This window comes from Argiope bruennichi, chromosome 6 (genome assembly GCF_947563725.1).
Source record: "Argiope bruennichi chromosome 6, qqArgBrue1.1, whole genome shotgun sequence".
NCBI classification, from domain to species: Eukaryota; Metazoa; Arthropoda; class Arachnida; order Araneae; family Araneidae; genus Argiope; species Argiope bruennichi.
Genome location: NC_079156.1, coordinates 133,637,684 through 133,661,870, shown reverse-complemented (window position 1 = coordinate 133,661,870; position 24,187 = coordinate 133,637,684). Strand labels below are relative to the sequence as shown.

At 29.7% G+C, this 24,187-nt stretch overlaps 1 protein-coding gene across 1 annotated transcript in view; it reads right to left on the bottom strand.

The window, feature by feature from the left end:
* Positions 1-23,944, bottom strand: part of LOC129972073 (calcitonin gene-related peptide type 1 receptor-like) — a 196,548-nt gene extending 172,604 nt beyond the window's left edge. Inside the window, exons 1-2 of the mRNA XM_056086054.1 lie at positions 23,920-23,944; positions 22,494-22,693 (exon numbers count right to left, since the gene is read on the bottom strand). Coding sequence (XP_055942029.1) covers positions 22,494-22,693; positions 23,920-23,944 — 225 coding nt within the window. The remainder of the gene's footprint in view (positions 1-22,493; positions 22,694-23,919) is intronic.
* Positions 23,945-24,187: the final 243 nt, after the last annotated feature.

Genomic DNA, 24,187 nt, shown 5'->3' with positions numbered 1-24,187 from the left:
TGATTATTACAACAGCATGAAAATTACAGCACACATTTCTTGAGAATAAATATTTATATGCATGCTTAATAAAAAAAAATTATAAAATATATAGAATTTCAAATTTTTCAGAAATATCTACCAGTATTTACATAGCTAACTTTGTTGCTTGTTTCGCATAAAACATGGATCAAATCTGTCCGCTATTGATAAGCGGGAAATTTTTAAAGAAACAAGAAGATAAATAAGAGCCCCCCCCCCCCTTTACAAATAACGAATTCGACACAGAATCTTGAGCAGCAGTTTTATTCAAAGAGAAATGCAATTTCTGTCAATAAGCATTTTCACCATCAAGGGGTTTCTATAAATCCTCTCATCCAAATACTATTTTTATTCCAACAGAGGGGGTGACTATTTCATTTCCTATCCCTTTTTTATACAAAGCGTTATTACCTCTTTTTTCCATCCATGTAATACTCACATATTTGTGGAAATGACTTTAAAGAAAATGGGAATTCCCAGATAAATGTGGTAAGCGTGAAATATTTATAAGCTAAAAGGAAGAATGGTGATTTTTGTGTGTGTGTGTAAATTATGGGAACAGTTTGGATGGTGAAATACACTTGCGTAATAAACGCGCAGATAAACGTAAAGAAGTTTTAAGGAAATAAATGATCTTAGCAGGTAAGATTAGCACGAGATTTTAGCAGGTAAAATATAAATATCACAAATGGTAAATTTAAGAAACAATTGCAAAAAACACACATCTTATTTCCTCCACATAAAATTTAAACGTTGTAAAATATATTTCTAGACCAAAATGGCTCTAACATTAAATTATTTTGAAATCAATTGTTTAATGAAGTCCTAAAATGTCTAAAAAGTGTATTATCATCAAAAACTCACACATTTCAAAAGTTGAGAGCATTAAAAAGGAAGTGAAGAAGTGATTTCAAGATTCCGTCTTTGCTAACATAATATGAGCTAAGCAGAGTAAAACGTATCGAGAGAAGCAGACTTTTTTTTAAGATCTGGTTCGTAGGATTAGAATTTCAGATGCCTGCTGTTTTGTGAAGAACTTCTTGTTTCAAACTGATAAAATGTTGAACGGTCGTTTCTCCGCGCTCCATTATGCGAACTTTAGAGTCGTACCATCGCAAAACTCCTGCACCAGAAGCTACTTTTACCGCAATTTTTTTTCATGTGAAATTAAAAACACTTATTCCAAGCTGAACTCATTAAAAATGCTGTATCATTTTATTCTTCCCGACACAGTGCCTGAAATACTCTTATTCAATATATTTCAATATATTCGAGGAAATAAAATAATGATACATTCTGGACAATACGTCCAAGATATCTTAGGGCAAAGGATAAGCGGAAGGATATAAATTTGTCTAAATGCCGTAATTATATGAGTAAGATATGAAGTGTTGAGAAGTAAAGAAATAAATCATGTGAAACGGAGAGTAGTGGATACAACCAAACAAGATACAACCTCAAAAGAATCCCCACCTTACCGAAAATACGTGCAGTTTGACGAACAATTTAAACACCACAACAACAACGTCCTAAACACTAGCACCGGCAACGGTACAACTCCATTCGTAAGAGGTACTTCTCTTCATCGGTAAAGGTAGCTGAACTTCGCACTGTAACTATATCACCAAAGTGATGAGAATCAATCACCCTATTGGAGTCACCTTTCCATTCATAAATATACAAGCCCCATGTGAATGTCTAAAAATATGAATGATAAAAGTTATGTGTGATGTTTTGAATTGAATACGATTCTTGACATCACATAAATCATTGAAATCGAAAAAGAACATTCAGAAATCCTTATTTGAGTAGTTCATTTCACATCCAATGAGTTTTTCCCAATTCGAAACATCACATATAACTTTTATATCACATTAACTATTATTTAAACAATATAATGGATTGTAATGTTATGACAAAAACTATCATAATATTATGATAGTTTTTGTCATAACATTACAATTCATTATGTTGTTTAAATATCATTCAAGTCTTCATTAGGATGTTTTATTCCATCCATTTCTAAAGATATTAAAATCATTATTGAAAAATTATAATAAAAATGACATTGCTATAAAAATTACAAGATAATTTAAATCCAAATAAGTGTTTCATCACTACTTATCAATTCCATTTGATTCTTAACTTCCCTCTCTTTAATTCAATTATTTCCTAAACGCAACAAGAATATTTATATTATTTGAGAGAACAGTTATAGTAAGAATAGATACGAACATTCCGCTTATAAATTTTTGAAAATAGCTTTGTAATAAAAGGTCGCAAACTTAACTCCTTTCCAGAAAAATTAAATTCTGTCAAAGATATCTAAACCTCAAAAGTGCATATCATAAAACAGTCTATAGTAATTGGAATCGGTATCAAGTAACAAATGACTATCGGCAATCAATATTTTTTAATAAAAATAGAATTTCATTTTATAGTTTTTGCTCGCTGCCAACAGATTTGCATTTGTGAAATATCGAACTCTCTCTCTTTGGCCTTCATGTGCGTTTAAATAATTGCTTATTTTATGTTTAGCTTTACTATATAGTTAAGCGATCCTGTATAGATTTTTGAGTATCTTTTTGTTGATCGATTGCATAAATTTGATATCTAAACTGTAAAACAAATTTATTTTAATGCAAGTTTTTATTGTTCATTTGTCATAATCACGTAAATGCGAACATTCCAACTGACAGAAACAAATATTCTGCAGCAGAATTAGTACAGATTTTGACACAGATCTTACAGTTTGGATCTAAAATAATATATGAGATTCATCTATAAAACTTGTTAATCTTGTTTCACTATCTCATATCTAAGGATATTTAATGTAACCGTCAAAAAAATTCAAATTCATGATTTTGACGTATCTCCAGACTTTAAACTTCGCTGAATCCAAGAAGCCTATTTTGGGAATGATGTCTCTCTGTCTCTTCTGTAAAAGTGATAACGCCAAAGTACTTTAAGCTAGAAACACGAAATTTGGTATATGGTATATATCCCTATTTGTAGATTCCTTCAAAATTTGAAGAAATAAAATATATTCTATGGATTCTATCGATTCGACTATTTGCGTACAAGTGAACACAGAATTACTAAACTTAAAGAGTTAATAGACAAAGTTAATTAAACTGATTTTACATTTATAGAGTGTATCCGTATCAGACTTGGAGCCAAATTCGGCAAGGGGTTGATAGCCTGTCTGACTGCACTTTTGCATGCATGTAAACACGATAACTCAAAAAGTAAAGAATTAAATAAAATAAATATGATTTATGATCTTTTGAGTACAATTGTGGTTCTATATAAAATTTTGTTTTCAATCAGTCGGAAAAGAAACTTCAAAAAGTGGCTCAAAGGAGCGTACTTTAATAGGTCCTTCCAATATCACGCCAAAGGTATTCATTTAATACATTATTACTCGTTTTCTTTACTATTATGCTACAAAGTATACAACCCTTATTTGCAGCAAATGAAACTCTCAATATTCATCGTAGTCAATGTATTGGCCAAGGTCCATGATTGCTTTGGAGGTAGAAGTGTTTAGAGAGTATATATGTTGGAAAGTTTCTAAGAGCCTAATATCTCGCATTTTAAATATCTTTTTTATTAACAGATACACGTAAAATTCAATTTTCGAATTCTAGAGAAGTTCAATACTGAATCGTCAAAATGTCGATTCTGCTTTTCCCAAAAGTTACAAAATGTATTTATATATACTTGATATATGAAAAAAATTTTTAAAAAATACATTCAGTATATTCTCTTTCATCTATCTGGAAAATATTTTTATGACGTTTGAAAAAAATTCTACAAAAAATAGAAAATATATCTTCCAGCGATGAATCTCATCAGAACTTTTTCCAATGTCGTTAAAATCACGGGATCATTATCAGAAAGAAATAAAAATCATATCTGAAAGATAAAAATTCGATAGCTTGTTATTTTTAACGTTTCTTGAAGAAAGTATGATTCCAGAATAGATGACATTGCAACTGTTCTGCTTTATAATTGGATGAGAAAGACTGAAATTAGGATGAAAGACGAAGGATTTTTCTCAAAAATAGGAAATGTTGATTAAGTTAATTACCTGTAAAAGTATCTGTTTAGCTATCTGATAAGTTAATTATCTTTTAGGTATATGTTTTATCTTGTAAGTTCCAAAAGTTTGATTCGTCAGACACTAGTATTCGGAGCCTTTGCCGCCTGACGATTGTTTACGTATGTCACTAAATCTCCACATTGCCTTGTAACGAGAACGCGAAGCAGGAGCAGCTATGAGAATACGGATAACCCTCAACAAACCTGAGACTAATGGTCTGTCTTTTTTCCTAATCACTGTCAAAATCGAAAGAAATTGGTGAAATGAAACAGAGAAAGATAGATTTAAAGTATATTCAAATAAGTAAATGAAAATCTATTGTTTAAATTAAAATTTGAAGCTTAAATTAAAATTGCTTGTTTTTTCTTCGAAACAAAGAAAAAAAAATGATAAGCGATAAATAAGGATCTTATATGTTATTTCTGCTGACAATATTTCTGTTTTTTTAATTGATTATATGCTGTGATTTTTTTAAAAATTCATTTTTATTGTAAAGATGAATAAAATATTAGAAGATGTAATTTTTTTTCGACTTCCAGACATATTGCATTCAGTTCATGTTTCAACACATTCCTTTTATGAAATTTAAGAGGGTCGTTGTGGACTGGTGGGAAGGTCTCGGCTTCGGAACCGGAGAGCTTCAAGTTTATTACCCGATTCCACCGAAGATCCGACATCAAAGAAGTTGTCAGTGGGCCCGGTGCACACCAAATCCGTCGGGGCCAAGCGTCCTCCCACTGGTGAGGTGTGGAAGCTTGGAAAGTGGGGGGTGCCAGTTCAGGTGTCATTCTCCTCATCTGATATCGACTCAAAATGACGAGGTTCGTCTGAAAATATCCCTACTGTTACTTTAAAACTGGACGTTAATGTAACTGAACTTATAAAGTTTAAGTTAAAAGAATATCAGTTAAATTATGGCAGCGATATCTTCGACTTTGTCAACAAAGCTATTACATCATTAATGTTGACAAAATATCTTTCCCTCAATCAGCAATGACGGAGACATCAGTAATAGGATAAGTTTTATATTCTTCTTACAAAATTTATTAAGTTTATATTATAACACACAAAAATTTAAGACAAAACAAATTTAACCTCATCTTGGTCAATTTTAATTATTATACATTTCTCCCTTACTTTCTCGCTCATTATATTTTGGCCAACTTCTTCTTCACATTATTTCTGTTAATAAAAAATCATTCCCTCGGTCAGCAAAACATATAGAACTGACGGAGACATCAGTGAATAGGATATGTTTTATATCCGTTTTATAAAATGTATTAAAACAATCAGTCTGTTTAAAATTTAACTGAAAACAAACTTAGTATCACTTCGGCCTTCTTTATTTAGTACAATTCTGTTGGAAATTCAAGTAAAATATGTTTAATTAATACTCATTATATTTACATAATAAGCAAAGATGCTGATTGCATTCTGACAATCATCATAGCATACAAAGGAGTATTGCAACAAATTGTACATAGGTTTGCCTCAATGAACTATTTTTTTGCAATTTTGTGTTTATATTTTACTGAATATTTAATTCCAAAAACCCAACAAAAGATATATCTTAGTTTTATGAGCGAGGAGAAAATTGAACTTATAGAAAGTTATCCTTGATTTTCTGGTACAGTATTACTTCCCACTCTTTTCTATCTGCAAGTTTTTCAATCAGTTTTTAGAATCCTTTGTATCTTGTGTCTATCAGTGTACTTGTATTTCTTGTATCTTGTATCTATTGTTCTACTTGTATCTCTTGATCTTGGTTTGTATACTATTTGCCGACTAATATCGCATGAACAATTTCATTTGCGTTTCAGGAGATTCAAACGCAATTTAGTTCTAATTTTGGCATCCACTCATGATTACTTTGTATCGAAGCAGTATATTTTAAGGATGAGTAATTACAAAGCATTCCGATCAATTTACGGCATCAACTATCTGCCAATTCATATATAACACATTTTAATATCGTGAAACAGGTCCTTCATTTCATCACTTTGAACAGATTCAGAATGAGAAAATAATTTGCAAATCAACAATTTAAAGCTCGCACAATTTTCGTTTGAAATACTAATATTTTTATGTTTCCTCCAAACTCAACTCTGAACCACGGAAGAATCACAGAAGAGTCACAACTTTTACCCAACGAAAACTTGATTATTCCGAAGATACTATTAAAGTGCTACTTTTCAATATCTGAAAAATTGAATTTTTCTCAAATCTTCAAAGAATTCCTTCAATTCAGAAACAATATTCTTATCCTCACCTGGTTCTAAAATTTAAAAAAAAGCCTTTTCGTCTCTGATATGAGGAGAAACTTAATAAAGCTTACTTCCTATAACATCTGCATGATGAAGCAGAAACACGAGAAACGTGGGCGTAACAGTATTGTTACTTTTTAATAACCTTATTTTTCTGAAGATGTTTTCAGTGTTTCTTCTTCATAGGTTGATTACTTTGCATGTTTACTGAAGTTTTGGAATGAAATGTGATCTTCTATAAAAGTTTTAAGATAGTTGGAAGAAAAAGAAGGATACCTTGATGAATTCTAAAGAAAGAAAGCGACGTAAAATTTCGAAAACAATAAATTCTTCAACCTGCTTTCATTTGCAGCATGTTTCACATGCCCCGAAAAAATAGAACTTATTAACATAAAATGTTCCAAGAAACAGTAAAATTACTCTACAAAGGTTTGATGTGATATAGGCGTGGTTCAATTTAATAACATGAAAGAAGAAGGATGGCATTTACATATTTTTATTTCAAAATTCTCTTAAGTTAAACAAAAAATTGATCTTTTATACTTTAATATTATGCCTTAATTTACTAATTGATGTTCGACGAAAGAAATATTTTTATCTAAAATCGATGGATAAATGTAGGGCTATATATATATATATATATATATATATATATATATATATATATATATATATCCTTTTGTAAGCTACCCTGTGTGTCTGATGTTTTCCAAAAGCTTCATAATAGGTGTCGGTACATTAAAATAAATTTAAAATGTATTTGTTTAAGCTGATTAATAATAACATTGATTTAAAAACAATAACGAAAATAATAAAAAATGCTAAAAATACCCAACTTAACAGATTTTATCATTTAATATACATTTAAAAGTATTTATTACTCAATGAAACAATCAAATGATAAAATATATAGTAAGTAACAGTAATATTTACTGAGACTTGCTATATATTTACTGTACAGTAATATTTACTGAGGATGAACGTCAATTTTCCAATGGATTAATGTCTGAAAATGCGAAATAAATAATTCGGAAGTGGAAAATTTTGGATTTCATTTTATCTGTGCAGTTAATCAGTAATATTCTAAAGTTTTAGACTGTTATCCACGCTTTAGTAAAAAAACGATCTTTGCTGTTTGGTCGCTGCGACTTTTCCTACAAAGGTGGAACGAGTTTCTCAAAAATTTATAAAAATAGTAAATTGTCCTTCCACACCAGAGCTATGTCCGAATTCTACCTCAAACATTAAAAAGGTGCTCTATGGTCACTTTCAACAAGAAAGGAGGCCATTTTTATCCTGAATCTAAACTCAGGGATTCCTGAATCTAAACTCGACAAATTTGTTAAAATAAGATAAGCCATTACAATTGGTGTTGCATGCAATGGGACTGATTTCAATAAACTCAAAAAGAAAAGAACTTAAAACGCTTAAAGGTCTCAATTTTTTTCTATATAATATTGAACATTAAATTGTTTTCGACAACAAATCTTACGAAAATTAATTTATTTACAAGGTATAATTTTTTATAATCTTTTGTATGAAAATACATAATATCAAATGTGTGTGTATGCATATATATATTCAAAAAATTCCAGCAGAATTCTTAAATTACTAATTCTTAAGATAGTAAATAAATAAATTCACACGAACTCGTAATTTGCAACACACATTAAAAGGAAATTGCATCAAAAAGATATTTTTGATATTATTTGAGCATTGTACCATGCACGAGTAATCTGGTTCAAAGAAAATCTGGTACCTTATTCTTTATGGCGTCATCAAAGTAGATATTTTTGATTTCCTTTGCCACAAAGTTTTACGAGCTTCATTTTATAACCCCAACTACAGCACTTAAATTATTCTTTTTTTAAATATCTCTTGACTTGTTTTTATGATTATTTAAAAGATAGGTCCAGAGATTCACTAGCCTGACTTAGATATCAAGTTTTAAAAAGTTTTGCCATGCGTCTATACATACTTACCAAGAAGAAAGAAAAAAAAAGTTGTTGAATGCGTATAAAAAAGCTTATACTTTCTTTCAATACATAAATATCAGTGTAAAAGATTTTCGGAGTATTGGATCGACGATTTTTACAACGTAGAAAGTGTAGCAGTTTGATATACAACAGCGGCTGTAATTCGAATTCGAAGTAAAAAAAAAAACTACAGCAATTATTCATAAAATGTCATTTTTATTTATTACTTCTTCTTCAGTAGATAAACAACAAAATTGAAACTTTAATCAATCAATACTTTCAATAAAGGTGGTAAATGTTGCCAGAAAATACTGGATATAAAAAAAACACAAAACACTGCACCAAAAGAGAAAAAGTACTTTAAAGTAAAACAAATTGCACAATTCATTGATTTTTTTTCAATGATGCATGAAAATTCTTAAAGACGGATTTCGGAATCTTGATCCATTTTTGAAACTTTGTACCTATTCATCATTTTATTTGACTTTGTATGATGTATTTTTGAAACCGAAGTCTTTGAGGGGATTTTGAGAAGGAGAATAATGTAATCAATCAGTTCTCAGTTTCGCTGTCGGTACAAAAACGCATTGCGTCTATTAAACGGACCCATTGGTGATGATGGATCTTACCTCCTGAAAAGGGTTCATAACATGACTTACAATGATGGCGACGTACTCAAATGATGTTTATCTTACTTGCCTCTGAGTTTCTTGCGGCATGCAGAAGATCCATTATTCAGTTTCTATTGGATATCCAAATGGAGGAATGGATTATGATTGTTAAAAGATGGCGATTAAACTCTAAATCCACTATGGCGATTAAACTCTATTCAGAAATATACCTCCACCTGTTGTTGTTATACCTCCACTTGTCGTAAATGAAGATGAGAAGCTTCTACCATAGTGGGTGGTTCTCATCCCCCTGGTGGGTACACAAAAATATGGAGGTGCGGCTCCTCTCATCGGTGGCGGGCCGAGTTCCCTAGGGAAGGGTAGTACCGTAGCCGGTATTGGCCCTTAGGACTCAACCACAGTTTCTTCCAGTGTTGCTTTTGAGGTGGTCCGGTCATTCAGATTTTTCTGAATGCCTTCCTGTGGGCCGGAGTAGCCAGTTTAAGGTTTATTTAGAGGTACACGATATTGTTACCTAACGGAATTTGATCAGTGACAATTCATTAAACTAAGAAAAGAGTTCCCAGGCTTATAATTCGCTGAAATTATAAATAATACGGATAATACATTGATAGAAAGTTACGGCGTGGTCTCCACATAAGCCTCTTTACAAGAAGGTACATCCCTTCATCAGAAATACTCTTTTAATTTCACAACACTCATTTCATTACTATATCGAGGAATACGAGAATTGGCTGACTTGTACGGTCATTTCATGTTTAAAATTCCCATTTAGAGTGAATGATAAGAGATGTGGATGCAACAGGTTTATACAGGATGAATTTTCATCAAAATTTGATAAATATACCCTTTAAGAACCTGGAGTAATGTTTGGGTGCAAAACAAGCATGACATTCAAACACCAGGCTTTAAAATTTGATTGGTATAAAAAAAATCCAGTCAAAAATGCTGGAGGTATGGTATTTTCTGACCTTGCTGATATTTTCTTTTGCACACGGTCATTTCAGTAATAAGCGATTAACATTCACTAGATTGAAAAATAATGAAGTATATTCTGTTGGATAAATTGAAGGATGAAAAAGTCGAACTTATTACATGCACTATTTTTGATCGGCAATTAATATTGGCAATCTTCAAATAAAGTTCAAGCTCGAAAATAACCAAAAATTATGATACAAGTATCTTGGTATTAATAATAATATGTCTAAATGCCTAGAAAATGATATACTAATCAGTTACCGAGTACACTGATATTTTTTTAACTTTTTCAAAAAAAAAAGTAATTTCTGCATTATTTAATACATAGTGCTGATCCAAAATTCACCCTGACAAGTTTTAAAATGAAATGTTAATTAAAAAACTTGTTTAGACTTGAACAACCTTATATGAATTAGATGTCAATATTTTCAACACAATAATAATTTCTGTCACTGATTTAATTAAATTAAAAATCCTACAGATACGCCAAAGAAATGTTAAGTCGTAATCAGATTTTTATTAACACGAGACCTTATACGGATGTCCCTTAATGTTATTCAATGTATAAAAAATTCACAGAGAAGCGACAGTTGCTATATTGGGCAACATCTCGAACTAATATGAATAACAGAAATGTTCAGTGTTTAGGAATTGAAAAAGAAATAGTAACAATTATTTTCAAGTTCCGAAGTGGTAAAATTAAACCATATATCATTTCATATTTAATTACGGATCTAATTTATTTCTTGAATGCAAAGGGAAATGTTTTCCTTCTATCATATGTCTTATTCTTCTTATCTCAATGAACGTCATTTTTTCGCTTATTAAATTTACGATAATCTTAAATTAAAGACTGAAATTGCTTTTTATCGATTTGGTTATCGGTCTTGGCGTATACTATGGTAACCGTTTACTCAACATTAAACCTCAGAAACATTAAACAGTTTTTTACTGGCTTAACCTATCTTAACCTGTAACTGGAGACAGGAGTCAAAATGATCCGCGTTGTTTATTAGTTTTGATTATCACATGATATTTTGTCCTTGAATGCAATCATCGCCTCGATACCTTCAAGTTGTTCTTTCAGCAGCATGTTGGCAAAAGTCTAAGTATGAACATGCGCGTGTAACCGAGTTATTCTTTTTCAAAGTATTTGTTGCTATTTTTAGAATCATTGACTCCATGTCTCCGAAACTACTTTTAATTTTGAATAATGCAAAAAGAATAAAGAGATATTCTTCAAATCATATTTTAAAATAAAAAATTAGTATTCTTAATTTTGTTTGCGGAATTCCACCAGTTGTTAACATTAGTGTCATTCCATAATTCTAAACGACGTAAATACTCATTAAAAGATTGTTTAGGTTAAAAAAGGATTATTTAGGTTAAGAAAAATAACAATGGAGTCATTTTGACTTCACATGTCTCTGGCAACGTGAGAAAACTCATGTCTCCAGTTACGGTTAAAGAAGTAGTAATAATACTCTACTAAAATTATTTTAATGACTTTTTCCTTTGCCTAAAAACAAACTTTGGATATACAAAATATCCAAAATATTTTTTTTCCCTTTATTACTACTTTTTATGTTCAGTAAAATCTCTCCTCTAATTATTTTGTGTTAAAATTTTCAAACAGTTTTTTTATTTTTTATTTCCGATTATTAGCAGCCCATGATTTTCAAAAATTCACCCATCTGAAAAATAAAAAAATAATAATATAAATACTTTAATCAAACGATATTAATATATCACCTTGCCAAATAGTTGCAAGATTTTAAATCTACGAAAAACAAAACAATGTCCTAACAAATATCCAAAGCTAGCTTTCAAAACATGGGCAACACGAAAATGTTATTTATTCATGATTCTGCATTAACATATCCATACAAAATAATAATGATGGCCTCTTAATTGTTTGGTGGAAACGTCATAGAATTTCTGGAATTGTTTTCCTCTCCAGCAAAATGAGGAAACTCTCGAAAACAGGATTCTAACCTCTGTTAACGGAACCGTCATTATCACCAATGGAGGCAATTAGCGGAGAAAGCATCCCCCCAATCATTGTACGTCATTAGGGCTCGTTTGCATATAATTTCATTCCAAAGGTTGTTTACGATGGGTCTTATTACATCGCACTGATTTGATAAGTGCTTGGAAATTGTCTTCGGATTTTAGATACTGTCACGTCTTCTTTCAGAGTCACTTTAGTTGTCTTTTTTGTATCGAGAATAATTGTTGTAAGGATTTAGGAGATTCCTTAATCTTTTCATTCGGAGAAGCGGATTCTTTAAAAATGCTTTGACGAAATTTTAATTTTAGAGCAATGGCTTAAAGCGAAGATTTGTTTATAAATTTACAATTCGGATGCTAATAAAGCTTACAAGAATTTTTCTTAGATGCTTAAAATCGTCGTGTTAAATAAAAAGAAGCAATATAGAAAAGATATGTTTTCGAAAGTTCTTAATTATTTGCATACAGATCATCCTGTCTTTGCTTTTCTTCCAAGGGACCAGAGGAATCATAAGATAAATGGCATCAAAGGCTAAATTAAAATGATATTACAAGCATTTTAAACAGGCGAATTTTCTGAGGTATAGGTAAAAATACTCAAGAAAAACAAGCGAACGTTTCGCAGATGCACATTATAAATGTTACATTGTCTCTTGTTTTCTTTCTGATATTTCACTTATATAAATATTCAGAGTGAATTAATTGCTGATACTTTACACCTTTGTTAGAACTCTTTGTATAATATAATTTTAATTTAGTTAGTTGTCATTCTATTAGTATGCACATTTTTAAAATGCAATAAATTTTCTTCTCTGCAAGAAAAATTCAAAATTTTAATAACTAGTATTGCATTTACGATATTAATGAATATATATTCCAGTTGAAATCCAATGCAGCTTTTTACAATTTTTTTTTATACAAAACGAATTTCTTGCTTACATCTCTTATTCCTAAAATCATTTTTTTGTCTTTTGAAATTATTTTCACCTTTTTTTCCGCATTCCATAGATGAGGAATTTCCATTTCCCACACTTCAAACTGTGGCCTTCATTTCAACATTCCACTCTCTAAGTGATCGTAGTTCATTACTACTCCATTTTATTTCGACTTTCTTTCTCTCTCAGTATATGTGTTGTGGTGTATACAGCGGGAAGGATAAAATTTCTTAAACATGAATTGGAGGATTTTACACTTTGTGAACATAGGGAATCAGAGGAGATTAATAGACTGTTATAAATAACGAAAAAATAATAAAAACGGACAATTAAGACCAACTGCATCAGCAACAGGTACTGTAACAGAGAGGATTACTATGGATGAAACGCGCTTTGCAAATAGTACATGATAATAGTAATTTTTACTCTTAGAGTAAATCATAGGACCTCAAAGCGAATGTTTACATTTTAAAGTTTAGAATACATGCAAGTATGATGGAGGGAGTTTGAGAATCAAAGGAACTGTAATCTATTATTTGCTTTGATCCTGGATATATGAATCTTCCAGATATTTTTCTTAATAGATTGTAAAAAGGGAGCTACGTCAAATAAAATGCTGAATTTAACAGACAAAGCTTTTAGAAAGGACTTGCTAAAATTAAAATTTTCAAACAGATCAATCATGATTCGAGACCCGAAAAAAAACAATTGACTAGAACATATATCCTGTGAACCACCAATCATAAGTCACTCGAGGTAGTTATATTTAGCCTATGTGTATCGTTTACATTGTAACGGCTCATCTTTAATGCAAACTTGCATTTTGACAACAGGATTATTTGCAAGTTTAACTTTTTTGATGTTTTGATTTTAGATCTCTAGAAGCTGTAAAGAAATAGTTAAATTTTTGAATAATGAACGAGTTATCTGTTAGACTAAGGAGTTTGCGAACTCCAAGGAACTCCATATGGAGCGAATGAACTCAATAAACATAATATTTATAGCAAATTTATTCAAGAATGGATTTTTTTGATAAAATATCTTTACGTTGTTCAGTTTCCTTATGTGTTATCTGGGCAAATTTTGTAATTTTTAATAAGGAATTTTTATCTTCAAATTTATATTATGATCAATTCAGGAGATGAAAAGAAAAATAAATTCATTCATTTTCCCATGACGAACAAAGACATCCGAATTCATTCATATCTTAAGTTTATTGCCAGTACATGCATGAATAACACTTTTGTTGACTGAAAAGTTTGATATTTCATTTCCTTGCTAAAACTGTTATAGTTGTACAATAGTGATTGAGATATGTCGTGTGTATTTAGATTGAAGGTAATGAAAGCGTCGAGAAGTTGGAAATTTTGATTGTCCCATATCTACCATACGAATAAAGATAGAAATATGAGTTTAAATAGAAAACTTTTGACTCCTACATTTACTTTCTTGTATATGAAGTATAGAATGAGAAAGTATCGCAATTTTAAAAAAGAAATCATAATACATCTCAAAAGCTTCACAAACTCCATTTTTCAGACATCTCAGTCCACTTAGTCCTTCGAAATCCACTCAGAAGACATTGTGTTTTCCATTGAGCTAATGCAAATCAACACTATGATAGCATAACGTAAGAACCCAAGGAAATAAAATGTGGGACATAGTACAACATCTAAAATATAAATTCGCATCCCACTTTGAGCAATATTAACAAAGTGGTTAAATGACTGTCGGCTGCACAATCATGTGCATGTAAAACGAATCACTTAAAAATGCAATGCGTTAGCTAAATTAAATATGATATGCGACTTTGTTTCTAAAATTTTAGATTTACAACAAATTTAGATTAAAAAAATAGGCTTTTAAAATGTATACTCGCTTGTATTTCACTATATTTTAAAGCGATATATAGACTCGATTTCTTTACTGTGCTTTTGTGATGGCTGAAGACTTCGTAAAAACAAAGCATTCACATGCGAAAAAGTGAATATGGCGTCATTTTTGGAGGCGTTCCCAACCTTTAACCCTTATTCAAAAACGTTGCATTTTATGCGGAAAAGGAAGATAACACCTTATTAGAAAATGTGAGAGAAAGCTTCGCAGCCCTCATTTCTGTTGATGTAGGGCCTGGTGGTAAGTTCGCGGCTTTAGAATCGGAGGGTTTCAGGTTAGAGACCAAATACCACCGTCGTGTAAGCGGGTATGGTACAAGTTAAATCCGTCGGGGCCAAACGTTCTCCTGCAAGTGTGGTGTGGAAGGTTGGAGAAGGTTCCATCTCGAGTGTCGTTCAGCTGACAGCAGTTCAAAATGACCAATTCCATCTCAAAATACACCTTTACTGCTTTAAAAAAAATGGAACATTGACATAACTAAACTTCTGTTAATGTAGTCAAGAAAGTAGTAAAGGCTAAGAAAACCATGTCTGCAACAATGCGTATAATCACTAAATATTTGCAAAAAATTTTTAAACTGTTGTCAAAACCGTATTTTATATGGATGAAAATTCCTTGAAATGTATCTGAAATAACATATTTAGTTTTAAAATAAAAACTAAGGTCTTAAATAAATATTCTTAAGCTTTCGATTCGCTTCCTCTCAATGGTACGATTAATAGTTAGTTTTCTGAATCTTAATGAAAGCCAAAACATAATTCTGAAAATATAACTCTTCCTTTTAATACTTTTATAGAGTTTAGAGTCTTAAATATTTTATATGAGAGGCATTCATTACTGAAAAATGAAACGTGTTATTCATTTGATAACAATTTGGAAAAGTTACTTAGAAACGATATTTTTTGCATTCAAAGAAAAGATAAAATTTGAACATTTTATCTCACAGAATTTGGAGATCTTTTTGGAATTTGGAAAGGAAATAATAAATACTTTTCAGTTCTACATAAAATATGAAATTAAAAAGAGTTTTAAAAACGTTATAAAAAACAATTTATCATGGCAACTCTTTAGAATTTCACATCACATCCTTTAAACGATAAATTTACTTTTTTTTAAACAGCAGATTTGAATTTCACATAGATAAAATGTGTTATGAAATAAATTTTCCATTTAGAACAGCATATTTTATGAAAGCCATTTTTGTAAATAGAGAGATTGTTGGCTGACATAACTACAATAGAAATTTGTGACAGCCGATAAATCTAACTTTTTCTCACCGCAAAAGAACTAATCTTGGGAGAATGAGGGCTTTTCATTCGTGACACCGAACATTCACTAAAACAAAAAACATAATTCCACTTAATGCCCGATCCCATCTTTGTAGAGCAAGGAGTAATATAAAAAGATGATTAATGGGTCCAAAGAAACGCCTTTCATCAAATTTTGTTTTTCCTATTGTTTTCTTAATCTTATTTTGTATCATAATATCTCTCATGGATGATGGATAGATAAGAATCAAAATGACACTGCATTAAAAACCAATAAAAAATTTATTATATTATCTGAAATAAAAAATTAAAAATTTTAACTTCGTTGAATAATAATTTTCTTTATTAGAGTTTTTTTATTCCTTTGAATCGTGTATTTAGCCAAATGCTGTAATTTAAAGGTTTTAATCTCTAAAATGTTCTTTTAATATATTGTATTGTATAATGAATGATAATTGTTGAATATTCATAAAACTTGAAACATTTTGAACAACAAAGTCTAAAGAATACATATAAAATAAAGACCTATTTATAATGTGCCTTGATAGTTTTGTTGGGCATTTTATTGTAACCAAGAGACCATGATATGGAAGAGAGCAGGTTTGGTAGAATTCAAATTTATAAAAGCACAATAAAATTATTGTGTGAGTAACAACATTATAAGGAATTGTAGGCAGCATTGAAAAAATAAAGGCACATACTAACAAGTACCTACAAAAAAAAAAAAAAAAACACTTTAGTATTCTCAGAATTTAAAGGATTTGCTGTCCGAAGCAATTTTCGAATCACATTATGCAATTCGCATGTTCCATTAATCCTGTGTTGTAAGCTTTATTTGCAATATCATATTTTTTCACTGCTGTTTAATGTGTGGTGACCATTATTCGTAATAATTACCTAGAAGGAATGAGTAAACATTGGCTAAGTGTCGAATATTGATGATATTTAAAAATGGCATTTGATTTGGAGCAGTTTTGCTCTCTAGAAGTATTTGGTATCATAGTCTTTGTAACCGATAAGCATCTTTTCTCTCGTGGGAGGAGATGCTTTCTTTCCTCGTCTGCTATGTTAAATTGAAAAAATTACTTGCTTCTGTAAGCCTATTCTACCAATAAATTTGTCTAAGATCTTTTAATTTACTCCATATACTATTTTTTGCTTGCTTGAAATTCCATCTGAAAATTACATTTTTAATATAAATTTAATATAATTATTTGTGAATATTTAACCGATGTTAAATTTTGCTGCTGTTTCGTATAACATATCTGTCAAGATTTGAAAAAACCTGATCGATAATCATGTATTCGAATTGAATGAATGAAGAGTTGTTGATATTTTGAACAGTTGAATTTTTTTTTTTTGCAGCAAAATTTGTACAAATTTCACATCATGTAAAGTTCTGAAGTTTTCTGAAGTTTTTATCTGAAGTTCTGAAAGTTTTATAGTTATTATATATATATATATATATATATATATATATATATATATATATATATATATATATATATATATAATACAATTATGCAGAGTTGATTTTCCTTTCAGTACCGATAAATAGTAGATCCATATATAATATTATTTTATATATATATATATATAAAATAATATTATATGTATATATATATATATATATATATATATATATATATATATATATATATATATATATATATATATATATATATAATATTATTTTATATATATATATATAAAATAATATTATATATGGATCTACTATTTATCGGTACTGAAAGGAAAATCAACTCTGCATAATTGTATTTGATTGATCTATTATCAAAAAAGGTTTTCCAATTTCCCAATATGTTGGAAATTGCTTTTCAAGTAATTTTAAAATTTCTGCATTATTAATAAGTATTTTGTAGTGTTTCTTTATTTCTTGATAATTATCTTTCGATTCCATCTTCCTATTCCATTTGACAATTTATGGTTTAATTTGACTTGTTTCATGTTAAGATGAAATTTTATTTTTGTTTCTTCACTCACTCTGAATGAACTGGAGTCCTGAGATTTTGTACCGTACTATATTTAAATTGCAGTGTAATATTTCAATATTTCCCGACTTCATTATCTGTTAATGAATTCATTTTATTTTAATTTTTGCTCTTTGTGTTTGGCACCATCTACTAATGACTTTGAGAATAAGGTGATCTTAAGATTTTGTTGTTCTTATGGTGTTGTAACATAAAATAGATTAAAGACAAAAATATGTAAAACAATAATAGAAAAGTTTTAAAAACATGGTTTTGTTTATAGGCTAAATGATTAAAAAAAAATTATTTGTCCACTGGAGCAAAATCATCGTCACATTTTCACTGCAAATAGTCACATAAAATAGATTGTTACTGTGAACGCAACAAGAAAAAAAAATCACAAACATTGTTTGAAAATTCAAATATATTTTGAAGCGAATTAAAGTTCCAATTCACACAAAATATCGCTCTCATTTTAGCGATGTTACTTTGATACCTGCGTTTTTTTTATTTAAAAAATCTTCTTTTTAGTACTGTGGCAAAAACATTTTGTTAAAAATTTAGTTATTTTCACTACTTTTGTAGGTAATTTTTTTTAACAATTTAATCATAAGACAATCTTATTTAAATTATTTCATGTTGGATATATATGTGAAAAAGTAACAGGATAGTCAGCGAAAGCGAATTTCTCCAATCACAGTATCCTTCTATTTTCTCAAATGAAGACCACTTTCAAAAGTTCAAGAAACCCAACAACATAACATTGTAAGGAATGCAAAGTAAACACGGAAACATTAGGAAGATCAACAGCAAATTGAATATTCGTATTCGGCTCTCTGCATTATTCAGTGCTAGGGTTGCCGCTCACCAGTTGATAGAAAATACACAAAAACACTAAAAGTGAATGCCTTTGAAATGGAGAAGGAGACCAAATAGCTCTTAAACCTTTGCATAATATTTTTTCCTCGAAACTAGACACGTGGAGGCAAGTGTTGATAGTACGGGCGATATCAAAGTAGAATTCCAAACGCAGCTCTATTTTGAATTCTAGCCGATAGATGTTTCCTAGAGTTAAAAAAATTCTTTACAAATATTCTAAGCTTGAATAATTCATTGGTGGATGACGGCTACGGGAAATTCATCAAAGGGTTACTTTTTATTTGTAGAGAACATAAAGGGAATTATATATGAAAATATTCCAAGATTCATTCTCTGATGTCTTTTTTAATTCTTTCTTTTAATGCTGTTCTATAAAATGTACCAAAACTTAGATAAGTTTTCAGAAATATAAAGCGCATGACGATTTTTCGTTACTGTTGTAGAATAATTGAATTAAAATCACGTTGTTGTTCATAAAAATAAAAATTGCTTATTGGAATAAAGTAAACAAAAATAAAAAAAAAATATTATGAGCGCGCTTCCATTATAGGATTAAATCAGAGAAAAGACTTTCTCAATCGTATAGATGTCGAAACAAAATCATAAAAGCGTGAGGCTCAGAAATACTGTAATATTTATAATATATGAATATCAAATTTTCATTTTTAACTGCTATTATGAATTTTTCTTTCATATAGCAACCATGATATGTTTATTTTCTATTCATTTTGTTTTAAACACCTAATGCTTTTACGATTTCTCTTTAACTTTCAGAATTATAACATGATTCGATTCATATATTTTTTATATAATAATAAATGGTGCTTTTAATAGTATTTTAATGTCATTATTAATTTCTAATTGTAATCTTTAATGTATTTCTTAATTTTTTATAAGTATTTTTACGGAAGTTCGTAATTATTTTTTTAAAATTCAGTGTAAGAAGGTATCTCATAAATCCAATAAAAAAAACAAATACTTAGTGATTATTTAGATATTATTCTCTAGAGTAATTAAAATTAGTTTTGCTTCCCGAAAACACATATTATTACATAATTTCTGAACTCAACATACTCTGAAATAAGAAAAATCTATATCTATATATATTTACTATATTTATATAAATGAATCTAGTCTAAATGAAAGTGTGATAAAGTCTCGAATAAAAAATCATATTAAAAAAAAACATTTTGAAATATGTATTGAAACGACGATTTTGTTTCAAATCCATTCCAGCACTTTTCACCAAGATTTTTTCTTCGTAAATGAATTTCATTAATCTTCAAATGTTCAGGTTGTTCACATCATTCATTTATCTATGAACATTTCGCATGTAAATAATTTCTTCCATAATTAATTTCTTACAATACATTTTTAATCTCAGACCAAATTTAAACTCTCGTCTCAAATCTAAACGCTCAGAAAACCCATACGCAAATACGTTGTAAAGAATTTAAAAGAAAATACTAAAACGGAAGATTAGGAAGGCGCTTCATGTTTCACATAAGCATTGGCAAACAGCGAATTGAATAGCTTCTCTGAATTATTCAGTGTTAGAGCGGACGATAAACAGTTGCTAGAAAATACACTAAAACACAGTAAGAAGATACATTTTAAAAAGGGAAGGATACGAAGTAGCTTTAAAATCTATGCTTTTTTTCCTGGATGAATAGACACGTGGGGATATTCTTTTAAATAGCAAGAGAAGGTGAAATATGACAGCCAAACACAACTCTTTCACGTTTTGCTTTGCATTCTGCTCAGCAGACGTTTGCTCCGGTAAAATGTTTCTGCAGAAACATTTTGCCTTGAATTATTCAGAGCATATAGTGGTGTGGAGAATTTGTTAGAGATTTTCAGGAAAGGAATGATATGTAGGAATAATCCAAGAATTTCAATTTAAGTCTGCTATTAAAAATTGACATAGGTTTTAATCTTAATGGAATTTAGAGATGTTTTTGCATTAATTATTTAAGTATTAATTCTTTAAAACAATCGATTCTGTGCTCAACAACAACAAGAAAAAAAGGAAAAATATAATTCAAAACATATCTCTTTAATTTTTTTGTTGTTATTGTTGTAAGATCTGTATGTATTCTTATAATGAATGATCTTAGGATAGTATTAGAGACACTTATAGCAACAAATTTTTATAGCTACAAATATTAAAAGATGACAATTCTCAGAACATTATGAGTATCACATATGCATGACATTATAAGACAATTTACGTTGACTTAGGGTATAGAACTTCTCCAGAATTATACATTTTTGTTTATTTATTTAGTTAGTTAGCTAATATTAATTTTAGTTTTAAATTTCAAACCACAAAGCATCGATTGATGAAATTTGAATTTAAATTCTTCAAATGTTTCAAGTACTATTAAATATGTAATGACCATTGCATATACAAAATATCGAATACTAAAGCTTAATTTCATTTGAAATATATTTAACATTTTTTCAAATGTATAAGAATCAGATTATTTTTTCAAGGTAAATGTTAGTAGATTTCTGTCGAATAATTTTGACTAGCCTTTCTATTGTGTCATTTGAAAAAAAAAAAAAAAGACAGAAAGAGATTAGACATTTGGCGCTTTTCTTTGAATTTTGATATACAACACACTCCCGAGTATATCGCTAGTAACAATCCGGCTTCCATACTATCCGGTCTAGTTTTCTTTATCATAATTGAGGATGGCAAGGCTTTGCATTGGCGACATTACCGAGGCATTGGGAGCGGGCGTTTGTTACGATCCTCCTAAGTGTCGTGTGCAAAAACAAGTTGTGACACGAAATGAGAAATCTATTTAAACTCCAGTAAAGTTCTTACAACACAAAACAAATAGAATCGAAGACAGGGAATAAAATTTCTTTGGATTAAAAATTTAGTAATTTAGTAGATTTTCGATGTAACAGCCTATGTATTAATCCTTTTTATTATTTTATCGTTTATACAAATTTTTGATTTACTCCGGAAATTTATATGACTTTTTTGATAATAAGTGAAGAGTATAATTTCTCTAGACAATCATATTCACGTCATGAATGCAATATTTTTGTTTGCATAAAGAAGAGAAAAAATAAAAACTTCTTGGACTTTTCCAAAGCTTTATTCTACTTTGATGGAGAAATGTTAACACTAGAACGTCCAGGATTTCGATTACCCTTGAACGTCCGCCTGTATCGTTGCGATACCGCGCCCGCGATATAAAATTTATAAAATAATTGTAATAACTAAATAATTGCTGGACTTCAGTTCAGTAGGGTTTAGTTTTAAGACTTTTTAGTATTATTTCATGTAATTATCATATATTATAACTCTTTATATCATAAAAACTAACAAAACAAATTACTTAATCTTGTAAAATGAAATAGAACAATAATATTCATAAATATTAGTATAGTAAGCAAAATAGTAATTTTTGAGAGAATGCAAGTTTTTTAATCATTATTAACATTTTTATGGATAATGCCTTTCTACATAGTACCTCATTTGCGATGGATACAGTGTTATTCAATTTTTCCTGTATATTTGTACATTGCTTGTTGGAACACTGCTTTGTCGCAAAACATTTCGAGCCGCAAATCTGTCAGGAATATTATCATTATGCGGTATCCATTCTGTGCCATCTCTAGCAACATATACATCAGGATTTACTGGAATATAATCAATTTCATCTGCACTTTTTTCAAATTCTTCGCAATCACTTTCACGCAATCTGATGTCTTCATTGGAATCTAAATTAGAACAAGACAGCTGACTCACATTCGATTCATTCTCAGACAGCTCTCACAACAAATTAGCTATTTCATCTGGGCTGACTTATTTTACGAGCCATCGTTCGGAGCCTGCAGAAGATTCGAAAATCGAATGCAATTTTTTTTATGAACAGATAAGCAAATGCTGTGTAACGAAACATTCAGATATAAAAAATTTAAAATAATTGATTCATTTCGCTGTGAACCCAATCACATTGCATTCAAGGTCAAACAATTGTGCGATAGTACTTTAGAAAGTTTGTTTTACTTAGTGAACTATCGTTTGTTGAACGACAGCTGTTTATAATGATAAATTGCTTCGGTGTCGAAACGACACTAGCGGACGTTCTAGGTATATTTAGTTGTAAAAATCTCTCTTAATTAATCTAGAACCGCAAAACCTTTTCTTTATAATCAGTATGGAAAATGATAAAAAGTCACGTAAAATTTTCAAATTCCCTGCTGAAATGAGGAAAGAAGAAACTAAACAGGTTCCAATCGGCTCTGACAGATGCTGTAGTGTTAATATGCATTATTTGTAAGGATATAAAATATTTCTAAAAAGCAATATATATTGTGGTGAAGTCGTACATTTATCCATAATCATGATCAATATTCTTATAACTGTTGATTTTTATGAGCCAGTTTTATTTTATTATCGGTAGGAGGAGGTGGTTTATATGTACGTATGTATAATATTTGTGAAAAATAGTTGCAGATTTCCATTACATTCATTTTTATATTGTCCTTTATTCTCACGCATCTTGCGTAAACATTTATTCTTCATTGGCATATTTATTCTTTTCTTCTCGTGCTTTAATATATATTCATTTTTATTTGCATATCTGATTTCATAAAACAAATCGTAACCTAATTTTATTTTCGCATTTATATACAATAGTAAATACTTATATATAATATACATGCTTGGCGATGTTCTCGGTCAAACTGCGGATTTTCTATTTTTATAACTCACTTCAATTAATACAGTTTCAATACTTCAATTTGTTTTAATTATGCATTTTTTACTTATTGTTTGGTGATGTTTCATTAGGTTTGGCTCTAAATCAATGCAGCCTATTAAATATTTTCATTCATCAGTGACTTACCTCATTAAATATTTTCTACTAGAAATACCTAAATGAACCATTTTAACACGAGAGTCAGCTACATCAGAATCCTTTCATTCATTACTAATTTCCTACCATATACAGATCCTAATCTGTCCATTTCAGGTTAATAATGCAGCTAAAACTGGATGACGAGGAGAATACATTATGTCTCATCCGAGGAGGGAGTTTAAGAACTCGATTAGTTTTAAAACTCTGAATTAAATTCGTTGTCTTGCTTTCTATATTTGTAATGTTTCAAGTGAAATACTTTTGAATGAATTTAATTTCATTTAAAAGACCTTTTAAATCCAAAAGCACCTGATTTTTTTAAAATTTATTTTTACGTAAAGTTATTTGCTAA